This window comes from Peromyscus maniculatus, chromosome 8 (assembly GCF_049852395.1).
Source record: "Peromyscus maniculatus bairdii isolate BWxNUB_F1_BW_parent chromosome 8, HU_Pman_BW_mat_3.1, whole genome shotgun sequence".
NCBI lineage: Eukaryota > Metazoa > Chordata > Mammalia > Rodentia > Cricetidae > Peromyscus > Peromyscus maniculatus.
The window spans coordinates 35,877,045-35,903,551 of record NC_134859.1 but is presented as its reverse complement, the minus strand read 5'-3'; the positions used below and the strand labels follow the sequence as shown (position 1 = coordinate 35,903,551).

The window sequence follows — 26,507 nt, the reverse complement described above, 5'->3', positions numbered from 1 at the left end:
GTACATGGGCAAAGGAGTGTATTGTGAGCTTCAGTCTACTTATGAGTATCAGCAAGTTTCTTTCTTTTGTTTTTTCAAGACAGGGTTTCTTTGTGTGGCCCTGGCTATCCTAGAACTCACAGAGATCCACCTGCCTCTACCTCCTGAGTGCTGGGATTATAGGCGTATGCCCCCATGCCTGGCCTCTCCTCAGTATCTTTTTTGTTTGTTTTTTGTTTTTCCAGGCAGGGTTTCTCCGTGTAGCCCTGGCTGTCCTAGAACTAGCTCTATAGACCAGCCTGGCCTGGAACTCACAGAGATCCACCTGCCTCTGTGTAGTGGGTAGCCATTCCCTCTGCCTCCCAAGTGCTGGGATTAAAGGTATGTGCCACCACTGCCTGGTTCCTGGCTTCTCCTCAGTATCTTAAAGTTGGTTAGTTGAAAACATTAAAAAAAAAAAATTCAGAGATTTAACCATAGTTTGGGGTAATAACAGCAACAGAGAAATTTAGGGGTGGAACAAAATTGTTTACTTATTAGCAAACTATTTATAGCTATTTAACTGACTTAACCAGTGAGGTTATGTACTTTTTAAGATTTGAACACATGGATATTGCTTAAACAGGACAAAGTTCAAAGAAAGATTGATTTAACCAAATCAAAGCACTATGCCAAAGTCAACAAATCAAGATTATTCCAAAGGAGTTGAATATAAAGGGAAGATTAAATCAACAGAAGTTAGAAACCATGTTATTTACCTCTTTGAAGAATGACCTTTTTTTTTTTTTTCTGACCTCAGGAAGCTTCAGTTTCTCCCTGAGTTCTTCTAGTTTCTCTTTAAAGCAAGACTCTGTTCTTGTTCTGTTTCTTGTTTGCTTTACTGTTCTTAGATATAGAACTTGGGATTTTGTCATAGCTGCTCTTAGGTGAAAGTTTGATTTAAAGTATCTTCATCCTAAAGAAGCCTACCTAGCTGAGCGGCGGTGGCACATGCCTTTAATCCCAGCACTTGGGAGGCAGAGCCAGGCAGATCTCTGTGAGTTCGAGGTCAGCCTGGTCTACAGAGTGAGATCCAGGACAGGATACAAAACTACACAAACCCTGTCTCAAAACAAACAAACAAACAAACAAACAAACAAACAAACAAACAAGAAGCCTACCTAGATCTTGTAGTAAAGGGGTGGGGGAGGGAGAGGGGGAGGGGACTCATCAGTAAAGAGCATTGGCTGTTCTTACACAGAGGACCCGGGTTCCTTTTCCATCACCCAGATCAGGGAGCTTGCAATTGCTTGTCAACTCCAGCAACAGAGGATGCAACGCCCTCTTCTGGCCTCTGTGGGCACTGCATCCACATGGTGTAAACTACTTCCTTGTGGGCACTTATACATACAGAAAATAAACTTTAAAACCATCTTTTAAAAAAGTAGTTGAATTCCATTCACAGGAAGAATATTTTAGAATGGTTCTGGGGCAAATGATAACAAAATCAAGGTGAGGATTTTTTTTTTAAGTTTTTGTTGATTTTGAGACAGGGTTTCTCTGTGCAGCCATGGCTGTCCTGGAACTCATTGTGTAAGCCAGGTTGGAGGATCTATTTATTTATTTATTTATTTATTTATTTATTTATTTATTTATTTATTTATTTATTTATTTATTTATTTATTTATTTATCTATCTATCTATCTATTTATTTATTATTTATTTATTTATTTATTTATCTATTTATTTATTTATTATTTATTTATTTATTTATATAATTATTATTAATTTTTTTTGTGAGGCAGGGTTTCTCTGTATAACAGCCCTGGCTACCCTGGAACTCCCTCTGTAGACAGGCTGTCCTCAGACTCATGGAGATCCGCCTGCCTCTATTTCCCAAGTGCTGGGATTAAAGGCATGTGCCACCACTGCCTGGCGAGGATAAATTTTTATGTGTAGTTACTGCCTGCTTCTTGGGTCTGACAGTAGCTTTATTTTTTAAAAAAATTTTTATTTATAAACAAAACCAACCTCCCCCCCCATTAACTCCCCGAACAAACAAAAAACCAGATTAAATAAAATGTACAGTGAATACACCCAGCAAACATCTGTATGTGCAACTGAATACCGTGTCTGTTACTGTGGCACAAACCTCAAACAAACAATATACAGTGTTCTGGGGAAGGAGGGGGGTCCCAAGTTTTTACTCTGTGGGGTTTGGGGAGACAAGATAGGGGAAGAGAGAGGGGGGGGAATCGATGTACTTTACTTTTCTTAATTCTGTCCATATACATATATTCGTGAAGACCAGAGAGGAAGGGAGACTTCGATGGTGAGGAAATGGGAGAAGAGGGGAGTGTGGGACCCTCTCGATCTTACTGACCAAAAAATATGAAAGAAATTAATTCCATGGTGGGAGAAGAGATTTAAAAAAAAAAAAAAGGTAGAAGAGGATGGGAAGGAGAGGAAGACAGAAGGGGACCAACAGGGAAAAGTGGGACCCCTGGCAGGGAGTCGACAGTAGCTTTAGCTCGTGCTCTTTTTCTATGTAATCCTCCACAGAGGGCATTAGATGTTTAGTGAACTAGGTAAGGTGTACTTTCCCCTGACATTGTGAAACTCCTGGCATGACATGACATTTTAATCAGCAGTCCTCATCTGTGAAGGACTTTGTCATCTGCATGGAGCAGGAAAAACCAAAGTAGAATGAAGGTAGCTAAGATCACTATTGATATCATTAATTACGTTGTGTAACCAACCAGTTTCTACTTCTCGTTGGCCTTAAAAGTCAAAAAGTCTATTTGGGGCTAAAAAAAATAAATAAAAAAATAAAAGAAGCCCACAGTCTACTTGCCCAGAAAGGAAGTTTGAATTATTCGCCTTAAATGTAAACACTCAGAAGAGGAATTAAAACTGCCTTTAAATTTTTGAACTCAGGTTTTTCTACGAGGTTAAGCAAACTCTTTACCAGTAACCTACATTCCTAACCCCTTTTTGAGAAACTGAGTCCTGCTAAATTGCCCAGGCTGGTCTTGGGTTCAAAATCTTCCTGTCTCATTTGCCAGTATCCAGAACTACGGGAACACACCACCACCTCTGGTTTAAAATTACTATTTCAGTATGTTATTAGGCCCTGAGCCTCAGTATTAACACTTGCTGTTAGAAGCTGCGTAGCTCAGCGGTAAAATGAGTGCTACCCTAAGACCTTGGATTCCATTGTCAACATCGGGAGAGGAGGCGTGGGGAGTGCTAATTCATGTGTAGGGAACGTCCTTCGGAGTGACTAGGCTATGAAGAAGCTAACTTCACACATTTTCACCGTGACCTAGGTAGGGTCTTTACTCCAGCCCTGGCAGATCTGGTCGGCCGCTTTCAAACTTAGAGCAATACTCCTGCCTCGGCCTCTCAGTCGCTACCACGTTCGGCCCATGACACTTTGACATACACGCGTATTTTAGCATCTCTTTTGAAAATTCTCTTGCACTCTCCACCCGGCGGCACAGCACCGTCTGAGTCACCAGCGGTGGCTGGGTCTCGACAGCAGACGTTGACGTCTGTCTCAGGTAGTCCTCAGAGAATACGGGAAGAGGAGCCCGGGTCTGTCCTACCCCCCCACCGGAGCGACTCTAAAAGTCCGCACCGCCCTCAGATCCCCGATCTGTCAGGGAGGTGACGTTCTCCACGCCGGGGATTTTCGTAGTGGCGACACATGCCACTTCCGGTGGGCGGCGGGAGTCAGTGACGTGGCAGGCGAGTCCGTGCACGGTCCTCCGGGCCGGCCGAGACTCGGGACTGTCAGGTGGCCTGGGGCAGCTCCGCCGGGATTGAGAGCCGCCGGCCGGAACCGGAAGTGCCACGTGTCCCCACTGTGCCTGCGCGGCCGGCAGCTCCGCCCAGGACCGCCCTCCTCTCCGGGTTCGGCTGGCGCCTCCGAGCCCGGCGTTCGCGGCCCCGCCGGCCTGACTCCCCGAGCCTCTCCGCGCCCAAGCCGGATCGTGGCCGCCGGCGGGCTGGGCACACCGAGACGCCATGCCTCGGCTTTGACGTGCCGCCTTCGCGTGTTCCGCTTCTCCGGCTTCCCGCTCCCTTCCCGCGGCTTTCCTCTTGGAGCTCTTGGCTCGGCGCTGCGGTCGACCCCGACGACTCCGTCCTACCCTGAGAACCCCCGGGCGCCATGGCCCAGCCCGGGATCCCGGCCGCCCGCGGCGCCGCAGCCGGCCTCCAGGCCCAGAACGGGGCCGCCTCGGCCGCGGGGTCCCCCTACACCAACGGTGAGTGCCGCTTGGGGGCGGGGAGGACGGCCCGGCCAGGGCCCCGGAGACCTCCGGGCCGGGTGTGCCTGGAGGAGTGGCAGATCGTGACCAGGGGCCGTGCACCTGCACACCCGCGCTGGTGAGGCAGTTTCACATGTATTTATACATCCAGCCAGCAAACAGTAAGCACCTGCGGTATGCAGCGTCTGAGAGAAACAAGAGGTGAAAAAGGATCGCAGAGGAAATCAGTTCCTCAGAACTGCCTTACGGAGGTCATAGTGTCTGGGTGGCATCACCCTCCGCGCCACCTTAGTCCGGTGTCCTGGAGGGCAGGGTTCATCTCGGGTCTGTGAGCTCGAAGCGCGGTGGGGTGCGGGTCGTGTTTATTAGTCCGAGTTTGCGGAGATGAATGAATGACTCCGCCTTTGGCAGACCCCTTTAGGACTTACCCATCCCTCCAGGTATCTTTCTCCAAGGATCTCCCCACAGCTGTCCCTGGGCCGCCTGGGCAGTTTTTCGGTTGTGGAAGAACCAAATAGATGGAAGGCTAGGGTTCGTTTCTAGAGGCCTGTTCCTCACTTGGAACGTAGTTAGACCCAACTCTCTGAACCCGAGGAGAGTGTACATCTGGCACTATAATTTATCATTTGGCATGAGAAAATCTTATAATTTGATACCTCTTCTAGGATTCCTGAAGTTTTCCTACAGCGTGAATTGCTAAGCGTATTTTAATTGATATGATAAAGACACATTTTCTGCCTACTTGCAAATTAGCCTACAAATCTTTGCTTTGTGGGAAGAAGACAGGGAGAATAATTCTGAAGTACTTAGTGTGCCCATTGAAGTTGGAGAAAATAGCCAGTGACTAAAATTGCTGGTTACAATGCATTTAAAGAAGACTACTGTTTTCTTTACAAAGAGGACTCTTCATAAGACTTAAAAATGTCAGTGGGTAGGCAGCTATGTGGGCAGGGCAAGAGAAGCAGAAGCATTGACAAGTTAACTTGAACTGGTTCTTAAGTTTATAGTAACAGATTATGTAAACTACATTTTCTTCTGTGACGGTAACACTTGCACAGGAGATTGCAGTCATTCCCTTTAAGGTGAAAACAATTAAGCAAGATGTCTCTGGTCTGGGTTTTTCTTATAACTTGCACTTAAGTGGCAAATTCTGCACATGCCCCCATGAGGTACTTGCAAGTGTAATTCTCAGGGTTTTGCAATGTTGCAGGAATTTAATCAGTGCTGGAGAGATTTCATTGAATTTAGTTAGTTTTTTGAGACAGTGTCTCACTCTGTATCTCCAGTTGGCCTGAAACTTGTGGCAATCCTCCTGTTTCAGCTGCTCCAGTGCCCTGATTACAGAGCTGGAATTTCCCGTTCCTTTGGTCAAAGCTAAACATACACTTGTTGCACGTCCATATTCTGACCTTGGGTGTAAGAGAGAATAAGAGAGCTCTCTCGTGTGGGTTGTTTAGAGCTGGTAAGTAGTAGAAACCCAGGCGGTGGCGCACACCTTTAACCCTGGCACTTGGGAAGTAGAGGCAGGCAGATCTCTGTGAGTTCTAGGCCAGCCTGGTCTACAGAACGAGATCCATAACAGGCTCCAAAGCTACACAAATATACTCTTAGGGGAAAAAAAAAAGTAAGTAGTAGACCCATGCCTGCAAATATAAAACTCATGAGGTATCACTTCAGTCTTTTTTTCCCCCCCTTGGTTGTAGGGGTGGTTTTTTGTTGATTTTTTTTGTTTTTTTGAGATTGTTGTATAATTACATCATTTCTCCCTCTCTTTTCCTCCTCAGTCTTTTATAATCTTTTGTTGTTGGTGGTGGGATTTGTTTGTTTGTTGTTTCTTTGAGACAGGGTTTCTCTGTGTAGCCCTGGCTGGCCTGGAATTCACTATGTAGACCAGGCTGGCCTCAAACTCACAGAGGTCCACCTGCCTCTGTCTACCGAGTGCTGGGATTAAAGGTGGAATTTCTTAAGGTGTTTGTTTAATGTGCTTGTGTAAGTTAACGTGTTACAGTACAGTTAGATCTTAGGATATCATTTAGCTTGAACCAAGACGTAGCAAGAGTGGCTGTTTTCGTTTTCTGTAAATTGTTTTCTTGCTGTATTCCTTACACCAAACCTTTTTGCTCTGTGATATGTTGTTATGTTGCATTACAACCTAAAGATCATCTAGGAAGGTTTCCCTCAGGTTGTTAATACTGACTTGTGTACATATTTCCATTGCAAAACACTGATAGTGAGGCTGCAGGACAACTGAGCCTGGCATCTCCTCCTGATTGTCACCTTCCCTTTGGTAAGGCTAAAGGGAAGGACGCGCTCCTGTCGTTCTGTGCCTCCTTTGCTGGCTCTTTGAACCGACTTGCCAAGGCAGTTAGGAGACTGCAGTTTTGTTAACTTCATTTCCACGGGCTGTTTACCTAATAGTTCCCTTTACAGATAGAACGGAAGCTGAGAGGGACAGTCTCCTTTCTCCTTGCCCTGGTAGGCTGTACTTTTCTAAAAGAATATCTAACTTCCCTCAACCTGTAAGCCTTGTGACTTCAGAGCCCACATAGTGTCTAGCACATTTAAGAATTACTAGTTGGGGAGGCTGAAGAGCGGGCTCAAGTGGTCAAGAGCAACTACTGCTCTTGCAGAGGACCAGGGTTCAAGCCCCAGCACCTATGAAGTCCCTCACTTGTAACTTCAGTTCCAGAATAGGTATCCGTTGCCCTCTTCTGGCCTCTCTGGACACCAGGCAGGCATGTGGTGCAGAGATAAACAAAAAATACCTATACATGTTTTAAAATAAGTTCTGCCAGGTGATGGCGCATGCCTTTATTCTCAGGAGGCAGAGGCAAGCAGATCTCTGAGTTCAAGGCCAGCCTGGTCTACAGACCATGTTCCGGAAACCCTGTCTCGAAAAACCAAAAAAAGAGTTCCCAATTTTGTTTTGGTCTTTTGAGACAGGGTATCTCTGTGTAGCAGCTCTGGCTGTCCTGGAACCAGGCTGGCCTTGAACTCACAGAGATCTGCCTGCCTCTGCCTCCCGAGTGATGGGTGCCCAGCTTTTATTTATTTTAATTGTCTGTGTGCGCGCGCCATTAGAGGCCAGAAGAGGGTGTCTAATCCCCTGGAGCTGGAGTTACATGGAGTTGGGAGCCACATGGTGTGGTGCTGGGAACTGACCTCCAGTCATCTAAAAAGAGCGGTCAATGCCTTCAGCCCCATTTATTTTTATTTATTTATTTTTTGGGTTTTTCTGAGACAGGGTTTCTCTCTGTAGCTTTGCTTCTTTCCTGGAACTCACTCTGTAGCCCAGGCTGGCCTTGAACTCACAGAGATCTGCCTGCCTGCCTCCCAAGTGCTGGGATTAAAGGCGTGCCGCCACCACCGCCCAGCTTTATTTGTGTTTTTTTTAAAAAAGATTTATTTATTTATTATGTATATAGAAGAGGGTGTCAGATCTCATTACAGATGGTTTTGAGCCACCATGTGGGTGCTGGGAATTGAACTCAGGACCTCTTGAAAAGCAGTCGGTGCTCTTAACCTCTGAGCCATCTCTCCAGCCCTTATTTATGTTTTTGAGACTGGGTCTCATGTAGCCCAGACTCACCTCAGGCTAAATGTGTAACAAAGATTTCCTTAAGTTTCTGATCCTCAGGTCTCCACCTCACAAATGCTGTGGTTATAGGTAAATGCCACCACAACTGGCTTTTCTTTCCTTTTTATTGACAAATTCTTCAGATGAAGAATATATTTTGATTAATGACATGAGACGAGATACTAAGTTAGATCCCCTGGGTTCTCAAATTCCCTGGGAGTGGATTTACAGGTTTGAATTACCATGTGATGCTGGAATTGAACTCAAATCCTCTGTAAGAATAGCCAGTGCTTTTAACCATGGAGCCAGCTCTCCAGCCCTCTGAGTTAATTTTAAATTAGTCATTCTTTTAGGTTCATGTGTAATAGTTGGCAAATATAAACTGCCAGCTAAATAGTGGTTCAGTGTAAAATGTACTAGTGAGTGAGTGGCTGAAGAATAAAAACGTCCTCAGTCTTTATCCTACTTAGAATTTTAAGGAGAACCATTAGGGACATATCTGTTTCCTTTACATTTTGTTTGTTTATTTATTATATGATACTGAGGATTAAACCTGGGGCTTCATGTGTACTTAGTGAGCAGTGTCCCTACCCCTTTTTGTATTTTTAAATTTTTGAGACAGTCTCAGTGAGTTGCTCAGGTTGGCCTGAAGCTTGGGTAGGCTTTAAACATGTGATCCTCCCTACCTCAACCTCCCAAGTTATCGGCCTCAACTGCCAGGACTAGCCTTTTCTTCTACATGAAAGAGGTAGTTAATTCAATGTGTTCATAACTGCTTAGCAGGCTTACTGAGGAAACATATGTGTGTGTGTGTGTGTGTGTGTGTGTGTGTGTGTGTGTGTGTGTGTGTGTGTTTGAGACAGGGTTTCTCTGTGTAGCTGTGGAACCTGTCCTGGAACTCACTCTGTAGACCAGGCTGGCCTTGAATTCATAGAGATCCATCTGCCTCTATTTCCCGAGTGCTGAGATTAAAGGTGTGTGCCACTACCACCTGGCTATAAATCATAATTTTTGTATTAATTGGTGTGATACTGTCAGAAAGATTCTTTTAATTTTGTTTGATTTATGAAGAATAATAAAGACATCAATTATTTTAAAAGTTATATCAGTGAGTTTTTTGTTTGTTTTGGGGTTTCTGGGGATTGAGCACATGGTCTCTCACATAGCTAACAAGCATGCTGTCATAGAACTAACATATCCAGGCATTCTTCCCCGCCCCTCCCGCTCCCCCTCCCCTATTTTGGCGGGGGCGTGTTCAAGACAAGGTTTCTCTGCATAGTTTTGGAGCCTGTCCTGGAACTCACTCTGTAGCCCAGGCTGGCCTCAAACTCACAGAGATCCGCCTGGCTCTGCCTCCCAAGTGCTGGGATTAAACGTGTGCGCCACCAGCACCTGGCTCCTTCCCCCTTTTTAAAACTTTATTTTGAGACAGTGTTTTGTTTTGTTAAGTTATCAGAGCTGGCCTGAACGTCTGTGTGTATGTGTTTGTATATATCCCCCTCGCTGCTGCTGCTGCTGCTGCTGCTGCCGCCGCAGCCATTTTTTCTCAGGACAGAATCTTACTGTGTAGCCATGGTTGGCCTACAGCACTCCATGTAGAACAGGCTGGCCTTAAACTTGATGGGATCCCTGCTGGCTTCGGCAGCACATACACTAAAATTGGAACGATACAGAGAAGATTAGCATGGCCTCTGCGCAAGGATGACACGCAAATTCGTGAAGCGTTCCATCTTTTTGCTGCACGAACTGCGCTTGGTGCATGCCCAAAGACAAGGCCATTAAGAAGTTCGTTATTTGGAACATTGTAGAGGCTGCTGCTGTCAGGGACATATCCAAAGGAAGTGTCTTCGACGGTTATGTGCTTCCCAAGCTCTGTCACGCTGCATTACTGCATGAGCTGTGCTGTTCATAGCAAGGTAGTCGGGAATCGATCCCGTGAAGCCCACAAGGACCGAACACCCCCACCACGATTTAGACCTGCTGGTGCTGCACCATGGCCTCCACCAAAGCCCATGTAAAGAGGTGGCTTCATAAAGACAGGAGAAAAAACGCCTTGGAAAAATAAAATGGGACTTACACTTAAATACAAAAACTTGATGGGATCCTCCTGTCTCTGCCTCCAAATTGTTAGAATTACAGATGTATGCTGTAACATCCAGTTTAAATCGGTAGTTTCTAAAGTCCATTCCAAAATGTATGTGACTCTCAGTAGAGGCATACATACACTCTTCCAGGTGCTGGATTCTGTTAGTTATTTCTGGCCTGTTGAGAAGAGTGAAATAGTGTCTCCTACTAGAGCCCAGGCAGGCCTCCAACTCACAGTATCTAGTGTCTGCTTCCCAAGTACTGGGGTTACAAATGGGAGTTACTGTCTTTCTTAGGGTTTCTTTTGCTGTGAAGAGACACCGTGATCAAGAAACACCGTGATCAAGAAACAGCAACTCCCCCCCCCCCCCCCCCCCCCCGACAGGATTTCTTTGTGTAGCCCTAGCTGTCCTGGAACTAGCTCTGTAGACCAGGCTGGCCCCTGAACTCGCAGAGATTTGCCTCTGCCTGGACTAAAGGCATGGGCCACCACTGCCAGCTTTTTTTTTTTTTTTTTTTTAAGAATTTATTTTTATTTTATGTTCATGTTTGTCTGTATGAGGGTGTCAGATCTTGGAGTTACAGACAGGTATGAGCTACCATGTGGGTGCTGGGGTTTGAACCTGGGTCCTCTGGAAGAGCAGTCAGTGCTCTTAACCACTGAGCCATCTCTCCAGCCCCCATATAGCTCTTATAAGGAAAACAGCAGCTCTTATAAGGAAAACATTTAATAGGGTGGCTTACAGTTTCAGAGATTTAGTCTATTATCATCATGGTGGGACATGGTTATGTGCAGGCAGACATGGTGTTGGAGCTGAGAGTCCTACATCTTGATCAGCAGGAAACAGGAAGTGATATGAACCACTGGGTGTGGCTTCAGCATGTATGAGACCTCAAAGCCTGCCTCCACAGTGACACAAGGCCATATCCTCTAAAAAGGCCATACCTATTCCAACAAAGCCACACCTCCTATTAGTGCCACTCCCCATGAGCTTGTGGGGGCCAATTACAGTCAAACTACCGTAGTCCCCATGCCTGACTTCCATGAGTCTTATAGAATGGAAATTTACTAAGGTTAGACCTGGGGTCTCAATTTGTATCCTTGTTGTAGGTTTCTCTTTGATTCTGAAGCTGCTGTTGGCATGAGTGTGAAGCATCTTTCTGTGCTGAATTGACCCTCTTTTGATTTGTTACTTCTTTGTTTAATTTGGGCTCTGTGGTGCTTTGAATGAAAATGGCCTCCATAGGCTCATAGGGAGAGGCACTATTAGATGTGGCCTTGTTGGAGGAAGTGTGTCACAGGGGTGGGCTTTGAGGTTTCAGATGCCCAAGCTGGGCCCATTGTGTCTCTCTCTTCCTGCTGCCTGCGGATCCAGATGTAGAGCTCTGGGCTCCTTCTCCAGCCTGTGCTGCTACCGTGTTTCCTGCCATAGTGATATGGACTGAACCTCTGAACCTGTAAGCCAGCTCCAATGAAATGCTTTCCTTTATAAGAGTAGCTGCAGCCAGGCATCGGCGGCACACACCTTTAATCCCAGCACTTGGGAGGCAGAGGCAAGCGGTTCTCTGGGACTTCAAGGTCCAGGTCAGCCTGTTCTACAGAGTGAGATCCAGGATAGCCAAGGCTACACACAGAGAAACCCAGTCTTGAAGGAAAAAGAGTAGTTGTGGTCATGGTATCTCTTCACAGCAGTTGAAACCCTAACTAAGACAACCTCTATTCCCACATGTTCCCCATACTGTCCTTAATAGAGCCACAGATGACTACCTGGTTAATAAAGTAAAAATGTTTGCTGGCTATATGACATATGCTTGCAGTCCCAGCTCTTGGCGGGTAGAGGCAGAGGATCAAGGAGTTCAAGGCCAGCCTTTCCTACATAGCGAATTCAAGACCAGATAGGGCATATGAGATGCTCTCTTAAAGAGAACAAGAAGCCGGCAGCGGTGGTGCATGCCTTTAATCCCAGCAGAGCCAGATGGATCTCTGTGAGTTCAAGGCCAGCCTGGTCTACAGAGCGAGATCCAGGACAGGCACCAAAACTATACAGAGAAACCCTGTCTTGAAAAACAAAACAAAACAAACAAACAAACAAAAAGAACAAGAAAACCAAACAACCAAAAACCTAAATCCCATGGAGCCAGAGAGGTAGCTCAGTAGTTAACTTCCTGCTCTTCTAGAGGATCCAAGTTCCATTCTTAGTACCCACATCAGGTAGCTCACAACTACCGTAACTCAAGCCCTAGGGGATCCAACACCTCTTGCCTCTGTGGGCACCCACATACAGACACACACACATAATATAAAGTAGTAAAAGAAATCTTTTTTTTTTTTTAATACAAAAACTGGAAAAAGGTATTTAGGGTATTTATTTTTGGTTAGGTTTGGTTTGGTTTTTGAGACAGTCTCACTATGTAGCTCTGGCTGTCCTTGAATTCACTACATAGACCAGGCAGGCCTCAAACTCGAGATTCGCCTGCCTCTGCCTCCCTAGTACTGGAATAAAAGGTGTGCATCACCATGCCCAGCTACTTATTTAGGTTTATTTATTTATTTATTTATTTATTTATTTATTTTTGGTTTTTCGAGACAGGGTTTCTCTGTAGCTTTGCGCCTTTCCTGGAACTCACTTGGTAGCCCAGGCTGGCCTCGAACTCACAGAGATCCGCCTGCCTCTGCCTCCCGAGTGCTGGGATTAAAGGCGTGCGCCACCACCGCCTGGCTTATTTAGGGTTTTTAATGCAATCTTACTAGGGAAATGTGAAGTGGACAAGCAGTTAGGGGAAACAAATACCTTGAAAACAGTTGTCCCTCCTCTACTTGCTTTAAGAGAATGGAGTGCAAAAAAAAGAGTGAGAAACAAATTGCCCGGTAATTGCTGTGAAGGGAATGGTGTGTGGATGGAATGTTGCTGCAGGTGTTTCCAGGCACCTGTGAGGTCTGTTGGGAGGGAGGGGCATGCCTCCTGGAGGACACTTAACAATGGCGCTGTGAAGAGGTCAGTAGTAAAGGAACAAACGTGTCTGTGCTTGCTTCATACAACGGAGAGTCCTCCTGTGACCACGCTGGGTGTGGGCACACACAGTTCTAAAGTGGACACCAAGTGTGACAACCCAGTGCAAAACCTGTCCTGTTCAGTTGTGACCTCATCTACCTGGAGATAGCACCAGGTTCTTCAGGTCAGATAAGGATTCAGCCCCACAAGTTGCTTCAGATGCTAGTACCAAGTCCAGGTTTCTGACCTGTGCTTCTGATTAGTTATATCAGTGAATCCCATGACCTTCCTGCTGGAATGCAGTAATTTGGTAGACAGTTAACAGAACATGAGAAACATTTTTATTGTTCATATGAGCAGCCAGATCCATAAGAGCAAGCAGGGCGTGGGGAAGAGCAACCCTCTTAGACATCAGCAACCTCGAAGGTCATCATATCTACAGGATGGGAGAGTTTTATGACAATGACCAGGTATGTAGTATGGAAGCCCTCCCCCCCCCCAGCAGGATGTCTGTTGCCTAGGCTGGCCTCATACTCTGAGGTCACAGAGATCTTCCTGCCTCAGCCTCTGGAATCCTGAGATTATGGGCATGAGCTAGCATGAGCTAGCATACCTGGCATTGGTATGCAGACTTAAAGAAAACAACACTTTATTTTAGTGTGTGTGTGTGTGTGTGTGTGTGTGTGTGTGTGTGTGATGGGGTGTACACGTGCCATGGTGCACACATGTGGAGGGCAGAGGACATCTTTGGTGAGTTGGTTCTCTTCTGCTGTTATGACTTCAAGTTGTCAGCTTACATGGCAAATGCCTTTACCCAATGAGCCATCTCAGTATCTCAGCCCACATTTCAAAATGTTACTACCGCCAAAGACAAGCAAAACCCTTAGCCATTATTCTAGTGCCCCAACCATGAATTGGCTTTTGTGTCTGGGTTTTCCTATTCTGGGCATTGTATATAGGTTAATTATACAATGCATGTCTAATTACATCCTCCTGTGTCTGGCTTCTTTCAATTAAAAGATTATGTGTGTGTGGTGGTGGGAAGTGAACTCGGGGGCCTCATAAATAGCAGCAGATGCTGTTCTGCTGAGTAAGAACTACAGGCCCAACATTATGTGATATTTTTAACTTAGCAGTAGACGCTGTTCTGCTGAGTAAGAACTACAGGCCCAACATGCTGTGATATTTTTAAGGTTTATTCATTTATAGCATGTTTAGCAATGCTTATTTTTATGACCAAATCATATTTCACTGTATAGATACATACCACAGGATTATCCTTCTGTTGATGGTGGTGGTTGTCTCCATTTGGGTGATATTATCTTAGTCATTGTTATAGTGCTGTGAAGAGACACCATGACAAGGAAACTCTTTCTATAATTTTTGTTGTTGTTCAAGTCCAACTTTAAGGCATGGTGGTCCGGTAAGATACAGGAGGTTATTCCAATTTTTTTTTATCTGTTGAGATTTGTTTTGTGGCCAAGCATGTGGTCAATTTTTAAGAAGGTTCCATGGGGTGCTGAGAAGAAGGTGTATTCTTTTGTGTTAGGATGGAATGTTCTGTAGATATCTATTAAGTCCATTTGAGTCATATGTTAGGTCCTTTACTTCTTTGTTAAGTTTCAGTCTGGTAGATAGATCTCTTTTGATTGATTTTAGTTTGAAGTCTATTTTATTAGATATTAGGATAGCTACACCAGCTTGTTTCTTAGGTCCATTTGCTTGGAAAGCCTTTTCCCAGCCCTTTACTCTGAGGTAGTGTCTGTCTTTGATGTTAATGTGTGTTTCTTATATGCAGCAGATGGATGGGTCCTGTTTTCTTATCCATTCTGTTAGCCTGTGTCTTTTTATAGGTGAGTTGAGACCATTGATATTGATGGATATTAATGACCGGTGATTGTTAATTCCTGTTATTTTTTGTGGTTGTGTTGTGTTGTCCTTCTTTGGTGTATGTTGGTGTGGGATTATCTATTGCCTGAGTTTTCATGGATGTGTTTAGCTTCTTTTGGTTGGATTTTCCCTTCTAGTGCTTTCTGTAGGGCTGGGTTTGTGGACAAGTATTAATTAAATCTGGTTTTATCATGGAATATTTTGTTTACTCCGCCTATGGTGATTGAGAGTTTTGCTGGGTATAATAGTCTGGGTTGACATCCATGGTCTCTTAGTGTCTGCATAAGATTTGTCCAGGACCTTCTAGCTTTCATAGTCTCTATTGAGAAGTCTGGTGTTATTCTGATGAGTTTGCCTTTATATGTTACTTGGTCTTTTTCCTTTGTGGCTCTTAATATTTTTTCTTTATTCTGTGTGTTTAATGTTTTGATTATTATGTGGTGAGGGGACTTTTTTTTGGATCCAGCCTATTTGGTGTCCTGTAAGCTTCTTGTATCTTCATAGGTATTTCTTTCTTTAGGTTAGGAAAGTTTTCTTCTATGATTTTGTTGAATATATTTTCTGTGCCTTTCAGTTGGTATTCTTCTCCTTCTTCTATCCCTATTATTCTTAGGTTTGGTCTTTTCATGGTGTCCCAAATTTCTTGGACGTTTTGTGGTATGACTTTTTTATCTTTAGTGTTTTCTTCGACTGACGAATCTATTTTCTCTATTGTGTCTTCAGTGTCAGAGATTCTCTGTTCCATCTCTTGCTTTCGGTTGGTTATGCTTGTTTCTATAGTTCCTGTTCGTTTAGTCAGGATTTCTATTTCCAGCATTCCCTCAGCATGTGTTTTCTTTATTGTCTCAAATTCATTTTTCAGATCTTGGAATGTTTCTTTCATCTGTTTAATTGCTTTTTCTTCGTTTTCTTTGATTTCTTCCCATTTTTTGTTTGTTTTTTCTTCCATTTCTTTAAGGGAATTTTTTATTTCCTCTTTAATGGAGTTTTTCATTTCCTCTTTAAGGGAATTTTTTATTTCCTCTCTAAGGGAATTTTTTATTTCTTCTTTAAGGGCCTCTATCATCTTCTTAAAGTCATTTTTAGGGTTGATTTCTTCTGTTTCTTCTGTCTTGGTATGTTCAGGTCTTGCAGGTGTAGAATCGCTAAGTTCTGATGTTGCCATATAGGTCTTTATGTTGTTGTCTGTATTTTTGCACTGGCGTCTACTCATCTCTTCCTCTGCTCGGTGCAGGTGGTATCTGTGTCTGAGAGTGTCTCTCTTGTTCTAATTTTTAGTCTTGTTTAGTAGGGGTTCTTGGTTAAATTGGTGCTATTGGGCTATTTCTTCAGGGGCAGCTGTTTTCAGTCGGTGAATAGCTCAGTTTCTGGTCTTTATTGCAACTGTGTTTTGGCCGCCACCCACTGGGCTTGCCTGCCTCCGCCGGCCACTGGGCCTACCCGCCTCTGCCAGCTGCCGCTGCGCCTGTCTCAGAAACTCTTAAAAAAGGAAACATTTAATTGGGGCAGCTAGCTTACAGTTTCAGAGATGTAGTCCATTATTATCATGGCAGGAAACATGGTGGCAATCATGTCACTGAAGCAGTAACAGAGCTGCATCCTCCTCTGCAGGCCACAGGAAGAGAGAGAACTGGGCTTGGCCTGGGCTTTTGAAACCTCAGCGCCCACTCCCAGTGACATACTTCTTCCAACAAGGCTGCACCTCCTAGTTCTTCTCAAATAGTGCCATTCCCCGATGACTAAGCATTCAAATATATGAGCCTATGGGGCCATTCTTATTCAAACCACCACAGTCCACTCCCTGGCTTCCATAAGCTTGTACCATATTGTAATGCAAAGTGCATTAAGTCCAACTTCAGAAGTCCCCATATTCTTTCAGTCTCAACACTGCTTAAAAGTCTAAATTCGGCTGGGTGTTGGTTTGTTTGTTTGTTTTAATAATTTATTTATTTTTATTTTATGTGCATTGGTGTTCTGCCTGTATGTATATGTGTGTGAGGATGGTCAGATCTTGCAGTTACAGACAGTTGTTAGCTGCCATGTGGGTGCTGGGAATTGAACTCATGACCTGTGGAAGAGCAGTCAGTGCTCTTAACCACTGAACCATCTCTCCAGTCCTGGGTATTGGTTTTAATGCCTTTAATCCCAGCACTCGGGAGGCAGAGACAGGCAGATCTCTGAGTTCGAGGCCAGCCTGACCTATAGAGTGAGTTCCAGGACAGCCACAGCTACACAAAGAAACTCTGTCTCAAAAAATAAAACAAAACAAAAAATTCAAGTCTCTTCTGAGACTCAGGATTCTCTTAACAGTAAGCCCTTGTAATATCAAAATAAAAAAGCAGATCACATACTTCCAACTTGCAATGGCACAGAATATACATTACCATTTCAAAGGGGAGGAAAGGGAGCATAGTGAGGAAATATTGGGCCAAAGCAAGACCTAAAACCAGCAGGGCAAACTTCAGATTCTGCATCTCCATGTCTGAGATCAAAGGATCTCCAACTCCTTTCAGCTTTGTTGATGCTGGTTCCACCCCTGATCTGCAGCTATCTTTGGCAGGTATCCTACAAACCTGGCATCTCCATCATCTTGAAGTCTTCCGTAAAATCCAGGCTTCACCTTCACAGCTTCACACAGTGGTCTCTCTAGGCCTCCATGCAGGGATCTCTCTCTCTCTCTCTCTCTCTCTCTCTCTCTCTCTCTCTCTCTCTCTCTCTCTCTCTCACACACACACACACACACACACACACACACACACACACACACATACACACGGCCTCAGCGTCTTTCCTTAGCCTTGGAGGGAGATTCTATAACCCTTTTCTTGTATCCTTGACTCTAAAGCCAGAACCACATGGCCAAAGCTACCAAGTTCTGCTGCTTGATGGGACTGGAACTTGACTTCCTTGTTCAATTAAACTTTTTCTCTCCTGAAGCCTGGACTTGCTCCATTACATTTCCTGGTGCTCCTTTATCTTCAAACTGTAAATTTTTATATTCCTTCTTGCCTCACTTGCTCCTTTTCACTGTAGATCAGACAGATGTTTAGGAGAAGGACAAGAAGCAGCCACATTCTTTGTCAGAATGTCACTAGAATACTCTCCAGACCACTTCTGTTCTTCCCCTCAGCAATTTCTTGAGCTGGCCCCACAGTTCAGATTGCCCTCAGCACTGTCTTCCATGCTCCTACTGGGATGGCCCATTAAGCCCGGCTTAAAGTGTCCAGCTGCTTTTCTAGTCTGAATCCCCGAATCTTCCAGATTCCTCCAACAAATAGCACAGTCAGGCCTGTCACACAATACCCCAGTCTCTGGGACCAACTTCTGTCTCAGTCACTGTTCTACTGCTGTGAAGAGACACCATGACCAAAGTAACTTTTTAAAAAATTATTTATTTATGAGTACTCTGTCTGCATGTCAGAAGAGGGCATCAGATCTCATTATAGATGGTTGTGAGCCACCATCTAGTTGCTGGGAATTGAACTCAGGACCTCTGGAAGAGTAGCCAGTGCTCTTAACCACAGTCATTTCTCTAGCCCCTGAGTGTAATATATTTACTATTTTGTTGGTTTTGTGTGTAAGTGTATGTTTTGTTTTAAGACAGGTTCTCACTGTCGTAGTCCCTGGCTGGCTTGGAACTCCCTATGTTAATCAGGCTAGCCTTGAACTTCCGGAGATCTACCTACCTTTGCCTCCCAAATGCTGGGATTAAAAGCATACACAAGCCAGTGCATGCCTTTAATTCTAGCACTTGGGAGGCAGAGGCAGGCAGATCTTTGAGTTTCATGCCTCTCTGGTCTACAGAGTGAGTTCCAGGACAGAGTGAAACCTTGTCTCAAAAAAACAACAGGGGAAAAAAGAAAGCACATACCACCATTCCCAGGTTAGTCCTGGTTGGCTTGGAACTCACCATGTAGACCAGACTGGCCTCAAACTCACAGACCTATCTGCCCCTGCGTCCCAAGTGCTGGGATTAAAGGCGTGCATCACCATGCTCAACATATAGCAAATGTTCCTCACTGCTGAGCCAATGCTCCTTAGGCCCTTGTTTTGATTTTTTGATACAGAATCGCACGTAGCCCAGGCTATCTTGGTATTTACAATCCTCGTGCATCAGTCTTCTGAGTGCTATACTTGTTGTTCCCTGCTCCTGGGTGTTGAAATCAGGATCTTTTGTGTGAGCCACACTCTTAGCCCCTATTGTTTTGTTTTGTTTTTCTTTGGTTTTTTCGAGACAGGGTTTCTCTGTGCTGGTTTGCGCCTTTCCTGGAACTCACTTGGTAGTCCAGGCTGGCCTTGAACTCACAGAGATCCGCCTGGCTCTGCCTCCCGAGTGCTGGGATTAAAGGCGTGCGCCACCACCGCCCGGCTCCCTATTGTATTTTTTAAAGCACTGCTACATTTGTTTGCAAGACTAATTTTTCTCCTGTCTTATCTGAAGGTCCTGTCCAGAATACACTGATGTCATCACAAGTGTCATCAAGCCAAGGATATGATTCCCAACTTCCAGGATCCTACCCTCGTCCAATGCCAGCAAAGACTTTGAATCCATTCTCTGCACAGTCGAACTATGGTGGTTCTCAGGGATCTGGGCAGACTCTTAGTAGACCACTTGTGGCTTCCAGTCCAGTACCACCTTCACTTCACAGTGGTCCTACTCCCCGAATGCCACTACCCACTTCTCAGAACCCAGCTGCTACACCAATGCCTTCTGGTAGCTTTCTTCCTGGAGCCAACCCACCGCCACCTTTGAATTGGCAATATAACTATCCATCTACAGGACCACAGACTAATCATTTTCCTCATGTAGCTCAGCCATCTCTATCTGGGAATACAAATTTGACAGCAGATCGTCAGTATGTTTCTTCTGGAGACCCTGCACTTCAAACCAGCCTCATAAAGCCAGGTACTCATGAGAGTGTTTGAAATGTAGAGAAACTTGCTCTATTAGATTTGCACTGAATACTTGAAGCCTTAGAGAAAGATGGTTTTTAAAATCAGTCAATTTTTAAATAAGTTTGTTTCTTCTCACATCTTTAAGTTAGCTTAATAGATTGCTTACATTCCTGAACTCTTACTGCTTTTGCTTTGTAGATATTTTTTCTTTTCTTTTTCTTTTTTCCTTTTTTTTTTTTTTTGTTTTGTTTTGTTTTGTTTTGTTTTTCGAGACAGGGTTTCTCTGTGTAGTTTTGGTGCCTGTCCTGGATCTTGCTCTGTAGACCAGGCTGGCCGCAAACTCACAGGGATCCTCCTGGCTCTGCCTCCTGAGTGCTGGGATTAAAGGCCTGAGCCACCATCGCCCGGCTTTTTTTTTTCCTTCTTCTTTTCTCTTTAAGGAGACAAGGTCTTATCATGCTGTCTCTGCTGAATTGCAACTCCTGCACTCAAGCCTCCCAAACATCTGGTTCTCAAAGCTATTTTTTTTTTCAGTCTCTCCAAAGAGTTCCAGGGACTTACGTTTTTGTGCTGTCACTTCCATAGGACTGAAAGAGGACAGGTGTGGTGGCATATGCCTTTCTAAACCCTAGCATTGGGGATAGACACATGCGAAAAGGGTTTGGTGGTGTCCTAGAAAATAATAAATATTTCATGCAAGTTACGACTCCTGCTGTTAGTGGAAATGAATTTCAGATAACTGCTCTGGCAGGACAGTAGTCACAGTGAGAGCGAACCAAGGGCCTGGGCTCCCAGCCTTGTGTTCAGATTTGCTTTTCTCTTTCTTCTTTCAGCCTTTTCTACGGGGAAACAGGATGTTCTTTAGTTTGGGCCAGCTTTGTCCTTGAGTTTACTGTGCAGCTAAAGATGACCTTGAGCAGCTCTCCTGCCTGTGCGTCCCTAGTGCAGGGACTGCAGACATACACTGCCAAGCCCAGGGACATGGGAATGTGGTTAAATTGCAGATGTGTGCTTAGCAAGCGCTGGGACCTGCAATCTGTCTTGAGTCCTGCCTGTTCCACCCCATAAGATCACTTTCAGCAGCTAACAAGCTACATGCTTGATGGAAAGTATTTGTATATAGTTAAGGGAATATACATAAAAGAAGATGGCTGTTGATGTTAGCCGTTTCATTTGGAAGTTTGTGCTGGTCCATTTCCTCAGAGTGTGTGCTAGGAGTAAACGTGAAGCTCGCAGGCTGACAAGATGGCCCAGTGGGCCAGAGTGCTTCTGAAAGCTTAATGCTCTGAGTTCAGTCGCTAGAACATGCAATGGTGGAAAGAGAGCTAACTCCAGAAAGCTGTCTTCTGACCTCCACGCAGTTATGGCATTTATGCCTCGTGCCCCCTCACGTTATTCACACACATGCACACAATAATAATAAAATGTGCTGGGTATGATAGCACATGGCTGTAATCCCAGCACATGGGAAATCAAGGCTTGTCTGGGCCGCACAGTGATTGAGAGTGCATATTGAGGCTCTGCATGGTGGTGCACACCTTTTAATGCCAGCACTCTGGCAGGGGCAGGTGGATCTCTGTGAGTCTGAGGCCAGCCTGGTCCACAGAGTAAGTTCTGGGACAGCCAGTACTGTTACACAGAGAAACCCTGTCTCAAAAAACAAAAAAGAAAGTGCATATTGCTCTTAGACGACCTGAGATCAGTTCCCAGCACCATGTAGGGCTGCTTCAGAGGATCTGACGCCCTCTTCTGGACTCCACAAGCATCACATGTGCACAAACCCACACAGAGACACACACATGCATTAAAAAAAAAAAAAACCTTCAAAAAACTACACAAAAAAACAAGAAGGCCACATTAGCCAGGCCCCCCAATGTGGCACCTGTTTCCTACTAAACTAATATATACATTGTCTTACTGAGTCCTCACTTAAGAGCAGAGTTGGATATGATGGTGCATATCTGTAGGTTCTCTTTTGGGGAGCTGAGACAGGAGAATCATGAATTTCAGCCAGCCAGACCTCTATAGACCGTGTCTCAAAAAAAAAAAAAAAAAGTTTTTATAGTAATCTCTTTGACAGCTAAGAAATATGAAGCTTGAATAATTTGCTCAGTGCACAATAAAATAGTTTGGGGAAACATTATATAAAGACTATTCTCGAGACTGGAAAGACAGCTCAGCTGTTAGAGTTCTTGCTGTGCCATCTTGAGGACAGGCTTAGATCTCAGTACTTATGTAATAAGCCAAGCAACCTGGAAACACCTGTAACAACAGCTCGGAGGGATCCAATGCCCTCGTTAGGCACTGGGCACCTGCACACACATGTATACATACACAAACACAAATAATAATAAAAATAGGTCTAAGAGAAAATGAGAAACTGTTTCATCTATCTTCCCAGTTGCTCAAAAGGCTTAGGCAGGAAGATTACTTAAGTCTAGAATTTTGGGAGCCTTCCCGGGCAACATCTCAAAAAACCAATCAACCACAGCACTCAGGAGGAAAAGGCAGTTGGATCTCTATGAGTTGTTGAAGCCTAGCCTGATCTATATAATGAGTTCCAGGCCAGTCAGGGCTACAAAGTGAGACCCTGTCTCTAAATGAATGAATGAATGAATGAGTGAGTGAGTGAGTGAGTGAGTGAGTGAGTGAGTGAGTGAGTGAGTGTAAGCACAACGTTGGTGAAAAGGGTACTTGATCAATAACCTCTAATTTCCTTGGCCTTAACCAAGAAAACCATAAATAAGGACTTCAACTTTGAACATTCCCACATAAAAAGCAAGGGGCCGGGAGTACAGTAGCATAGGCCTATAATCCCAGCACTTGGTAGGCTGAAGCAGGAAAATCACAGTCCAAGGCCAGCCTGCGAAGGTTGTATCTTTAAAGAGATAGAGAGAATGAGAATGTGGGAAGACTGTATAAACTATTGAAATGAAAGTAAAATAAATGTATGGCTCTCTAAACAATCTTAGTTTTAATATCTGTTTTCTCAGCTTGTGCTTGATAGTCTAAAACCAAAAACTACAGTGTCAAGCTGGGCTTGGCAGATCAAACCTGTAATACTGGTAACTTGGAAGTAAGCCAGATCACCATGAGTTTAAAGCCAACCTAGGGTACAGAATAAGATCTTGTCTCAAAAAACAAAAACAACAAAAATGATATATGTGGATGTATGTATGTATGTACGTACACACAGGCACACGGCTACAGGGATGAGATGACTCAGTAGGTTAAGAAGCACCATCTACCAACGCTGGTGATTTAAGTTTCTTCTGTTCCCAGTGCACTGCTCACTTGAGAGAAAGATAGAACTGACTTCTACAAGTTGTCCTCTGACCACCATGTGTGACATACACAGGAAATAACTCATTAAAAATTAAAAATGGGCTGGAAAGATGGATGATCTTCCTGAGGACCTGGGTTCAATTCCAGCACCAACATGGCAGCTCACAACTGTCTATAACTCCAAGATCTGACACCCTCGCATAGACATGCATGCAGGCAAAAGACCAATGCACATAAAATAAAATTAAATAAGTAATAATTTTTTAAAAAAAAAACCTAATCCTTCTTTGATATAGGACCTTGAAGGAAGGAAGGAAGGAAGGGAGGGAGGGAGGGAGGGAGAGAGAGAGAGAGAGAGAGAGAGAGAGAGAGAGAGAGAGAGAGAGAGAGAGAAAGAAAGAAAGAAAGAAAGAAAGAAAGAAAAACTAATCTAAGTTGTAAGAAAGAAAGAGGGCTGGAGAGATAGCTCAGAGGTTAAGAGCACCAGCTGCTTTTCCAGAGGTCCTGAGTTCAATTCCCAGCAACCACATGGTGGTTCACAACCATCTGTGAGATTTGGTGCCCTGTTCTGGCATGTAAAACACTGTATACATAATAAATAAATAAATCTTAAAAAAAAATTTTTTTTAAAATAAGAAAGAGAGAGAAAGGGAGGAAGGAAGGAAGGAAGGAAGGAAGGAAGGAAAGAAAGAGAAAGAAAGAAAGAAAGAAAGAAAGAAAGAAAGAAAGAAAGAAAGAAAGAAAGAAAGAAAGAAAGAGAAAGAAGAAACTAATCTAAGTTATACCTCTTTCTAGTTCTCACATTCAGCTTTCTGTTTTTTTCCTACCTTTTTTATGGCCTGGCATGGAGGCACACACCTTTAATCCTTGGGATTAAAGTTCACTTGGGAGGTCTGAGTTCAAGACCACTGTGGTCTATAGAATGAATTCCAAGACATCCAAGGCTGCATAGAGAAACCCTATCTTGAAATACTTAAAAAAAAAAAAAAAAAAAAAAAAAACTTTTATGAAATATAGCATATTCTCAATTCAAAAATGTTCTAAAAGACATGAAAAACACATGTAAGCTAACTTATGTTTTGTTAAACATTAAGTCATTGCAGCTTTGTGGTTAGACATCTTTTGGTGTTGTAGATTCTTATTAATGCTGAGTTGGGAGTGCACCTTGCCCTTTGTTCTTTTAAATTGTGCATATGGTCATAGATGAGTGGGTGCTTTCTTGATAAGGGAGTCACATAACAGCAATCTTTATCTTTACTTTCCCAGTGAACACTGATTAATTTTTGCTAAGATCAATAAGGTTTATTAATAACAAAAGTTTTTCTATTTGGCCCTGGAGAATTTATAGTAGAAGATGGCTTTTTAAAATTTTTCATATTTGGCTACCTTTGTTCCTTTGGTTTTATAAAATGCATGTTTACTATAGGTAAAATGTATTAACTGCGTCACTAACAAGTATAAAAACAGTGAGTTTCTTTTTTTGTTTTGTTTTCTTTTTTTAAGTCTTGGAACCAGGTGTAAGGATACATGCCTATAATCCCAGCACACGAAGAGCTGGAGAGATGACTCAGTGGTTAAGAGCACTGACTACTCTTGCAGAGGAACTAGGTTTGACTCACAGTACCTACTTTAGTTAGCTCACAAGAATCATTCTAGCTTCAGGAGATTTGATGTCCTTTTCTGATCTCTGTGGGTATGTGTTCACAGACACACATACAGGCAAAACACCCATACACATAAAATAAAAGTCAATAAATCTTACAAAAAAAAATCCAGCGCTGATCCCAGGCTGAGGTAGGAGCATCATGAGTTCAAGGCTATATAATGTGACTCTGTCTCACAAACTGGAGAAGGGCTGAGAGGAGAGCCCTGGTGGTAGTGTTTGCCCAGCTGAAGCTCTGAGTTTGTAACTCCAGTTCCCTAGAACCTCATAAATCAGGCATGGCATCATGTACTCAGGAGGTAGAGGCAGGAGGATCAGAGTTCAAGGTCATCTTCAGCCACATAATGACTTGGAGGCTCATCTGTGCTATATGAGGCCCCGTCTCAAATAGGTAGGTAGGTAGGTAGATAGATAGACAGAGTAGATAGATCGAGATAGATAGACAGACAGACAGACAGACAGACAGAGTGGATGGACGGACGGATGGACGGACGGACCGACCAAAGGGCTGGAGAGGGGACTCTGATTTTCCACGTAGCACTGCATACTGCCTGTAACTCTAGCTTCAGGGGACCTAATGTTCTCTTCTGGCCTCCAGCAGCACTGAATGCATATGGTGAACATACATATACTCAAGCACACAAACACACACAGTCACATAAATTCTAATCTTTCAAAATTTACATTTTTGTGCAAGAGTGTTTTTCCTGCGTCTGTGTTTGTTTGTGTTTTGTTTTTCGAGACAAAGTTCCTCTGTGTTAACAGCCTTTGCTGTCCTGGATCTTGCTCTGTAGCCCTGGCTGGACTCAAACTCACAAGAGATCCACCTGCCTCTGCCTCCCGAATGCTGGGGTTAAAGATGTGCACCACTGCACCCAGCTACCTGCATCTGTGTAAGTGCACTACATGCATGCCTCGTGCCATGACAGAGGTTGGAAGAGGGCATCGGCTTCCCTGGAACAGGAGTTATAGACCCAGTGTAGGTTCTGGGAATCAAAACCGGATCATCTGCAAGATCCTCTTTATGTGATTAATGTGTGAGTGTATGTATGAGTGCCAGGGTGCAGAAGAGGGTAGAAGACAACTTGTAGTAACAGCCCTGGCTGTCCTGGAACTCACTCTGTAGACCAGGCTGGCCTCGAACTCAGAGATCCACTGCTTTGCCTCTCAAATGCTGGGATTAAAGTTGTGCGCCACCACTTTCCGGCATAATATCTCTTTTTTTGGTTTTTGTTTTGTTTGTTTGTTTGTTTGTTTGTTTGTTTGTTTTTTTTTTTTTTTTTTTTTTTTTTTTTTTTTTTTGGTTTTTCGAGACAGGGTTTCTCTGTGTAGCTTTGCGCCTTTCCTGGAACTCACTTTGGAGACCAGGCTGGCCTCGAACTCAAGGAGATCCGCCTGGCTCTGCCTCCCGAGTGCTGGGATTAAAGGCGTGCGCCACCACCGCCCGGCTATGTTTGTTTGTTTTTTTGAGACAGAGTTTCTTTGTGTAGGCCTGGCTGTTGTAGAACTCACTCTGCAGACCAGGCTGGCCTTGAACTCAAAGGGATCAGCCTGCTTCTGCCTGCCTACTGGGATTAAAGGCATGTACCACTATGCCTGGCCATAATCTCATTTTTAAGCAGAATGAATGTGGATTTATTAAGGAAAATGAGAAGGAATAACATTAGGGAGCCACCAAGGCAGTAATGCTCCATAATTTTATGTTTAACAAGTTATACCATAATAAAAACAGACAAAACAAAATAAAAATTGGAGAATTAGTCCAATGCTCTATTTTTAGCAAGCAAACAAAAGGAATAAAATGTGCCAGACATGTTCACACACCCTGGTAATCCCAGTATATGAGAAGCTGAGGCAAGAGGTTTAAATCGTGTTTGAGGCCACCC

General features: G+C 44.0%; 1 protein-coding gene and 1 non-coding gene across 3 annotated transcripts in view; both read left to right on the top strand.

Annotated features, from left to right (window-relative positions):
* Nucleotides 1-3,735: 3,735 nt before the first annotated feature.
* The window catches only part of Sec24a (SEC24 homolog A, COPII component), a 65,228-nt gene continuing 42,456 nt past the window's right edge, over nucleotides 3,736-26,507 (top strand). Inside the window, exons 1-2 of one of the 2 annotated variants that reach the window (XM_076578313.1) lie at nucleotides 3,736-4,229; nucleotides 19,219-19,683. In XM_076578313.1, the coding sequence (XP_076434428.1) occupies nucleotides 4,133-4,229; nucleotides 19,219-19,683 (562 nt within the window). In that variant the 5' untranslated portion in view covers nucleotides 3,736-4,132. The remainder of the gene's footprint in view (nucleotides 4,230-19,218; nucleotides 19,684-26,507) is intronic. The other variant, XM_076578314.1, reaches the window with a different exon arrangement.
* LOC121831835 (U6 spliceosomal RNA) lies at nucleotides 9,440-9,545 on the top strand. The gene has a single exon (XR_006075440.1). It is a non-coding gene; the product is annotated as a U6 spliceosomal RNA (small nuclear RNA).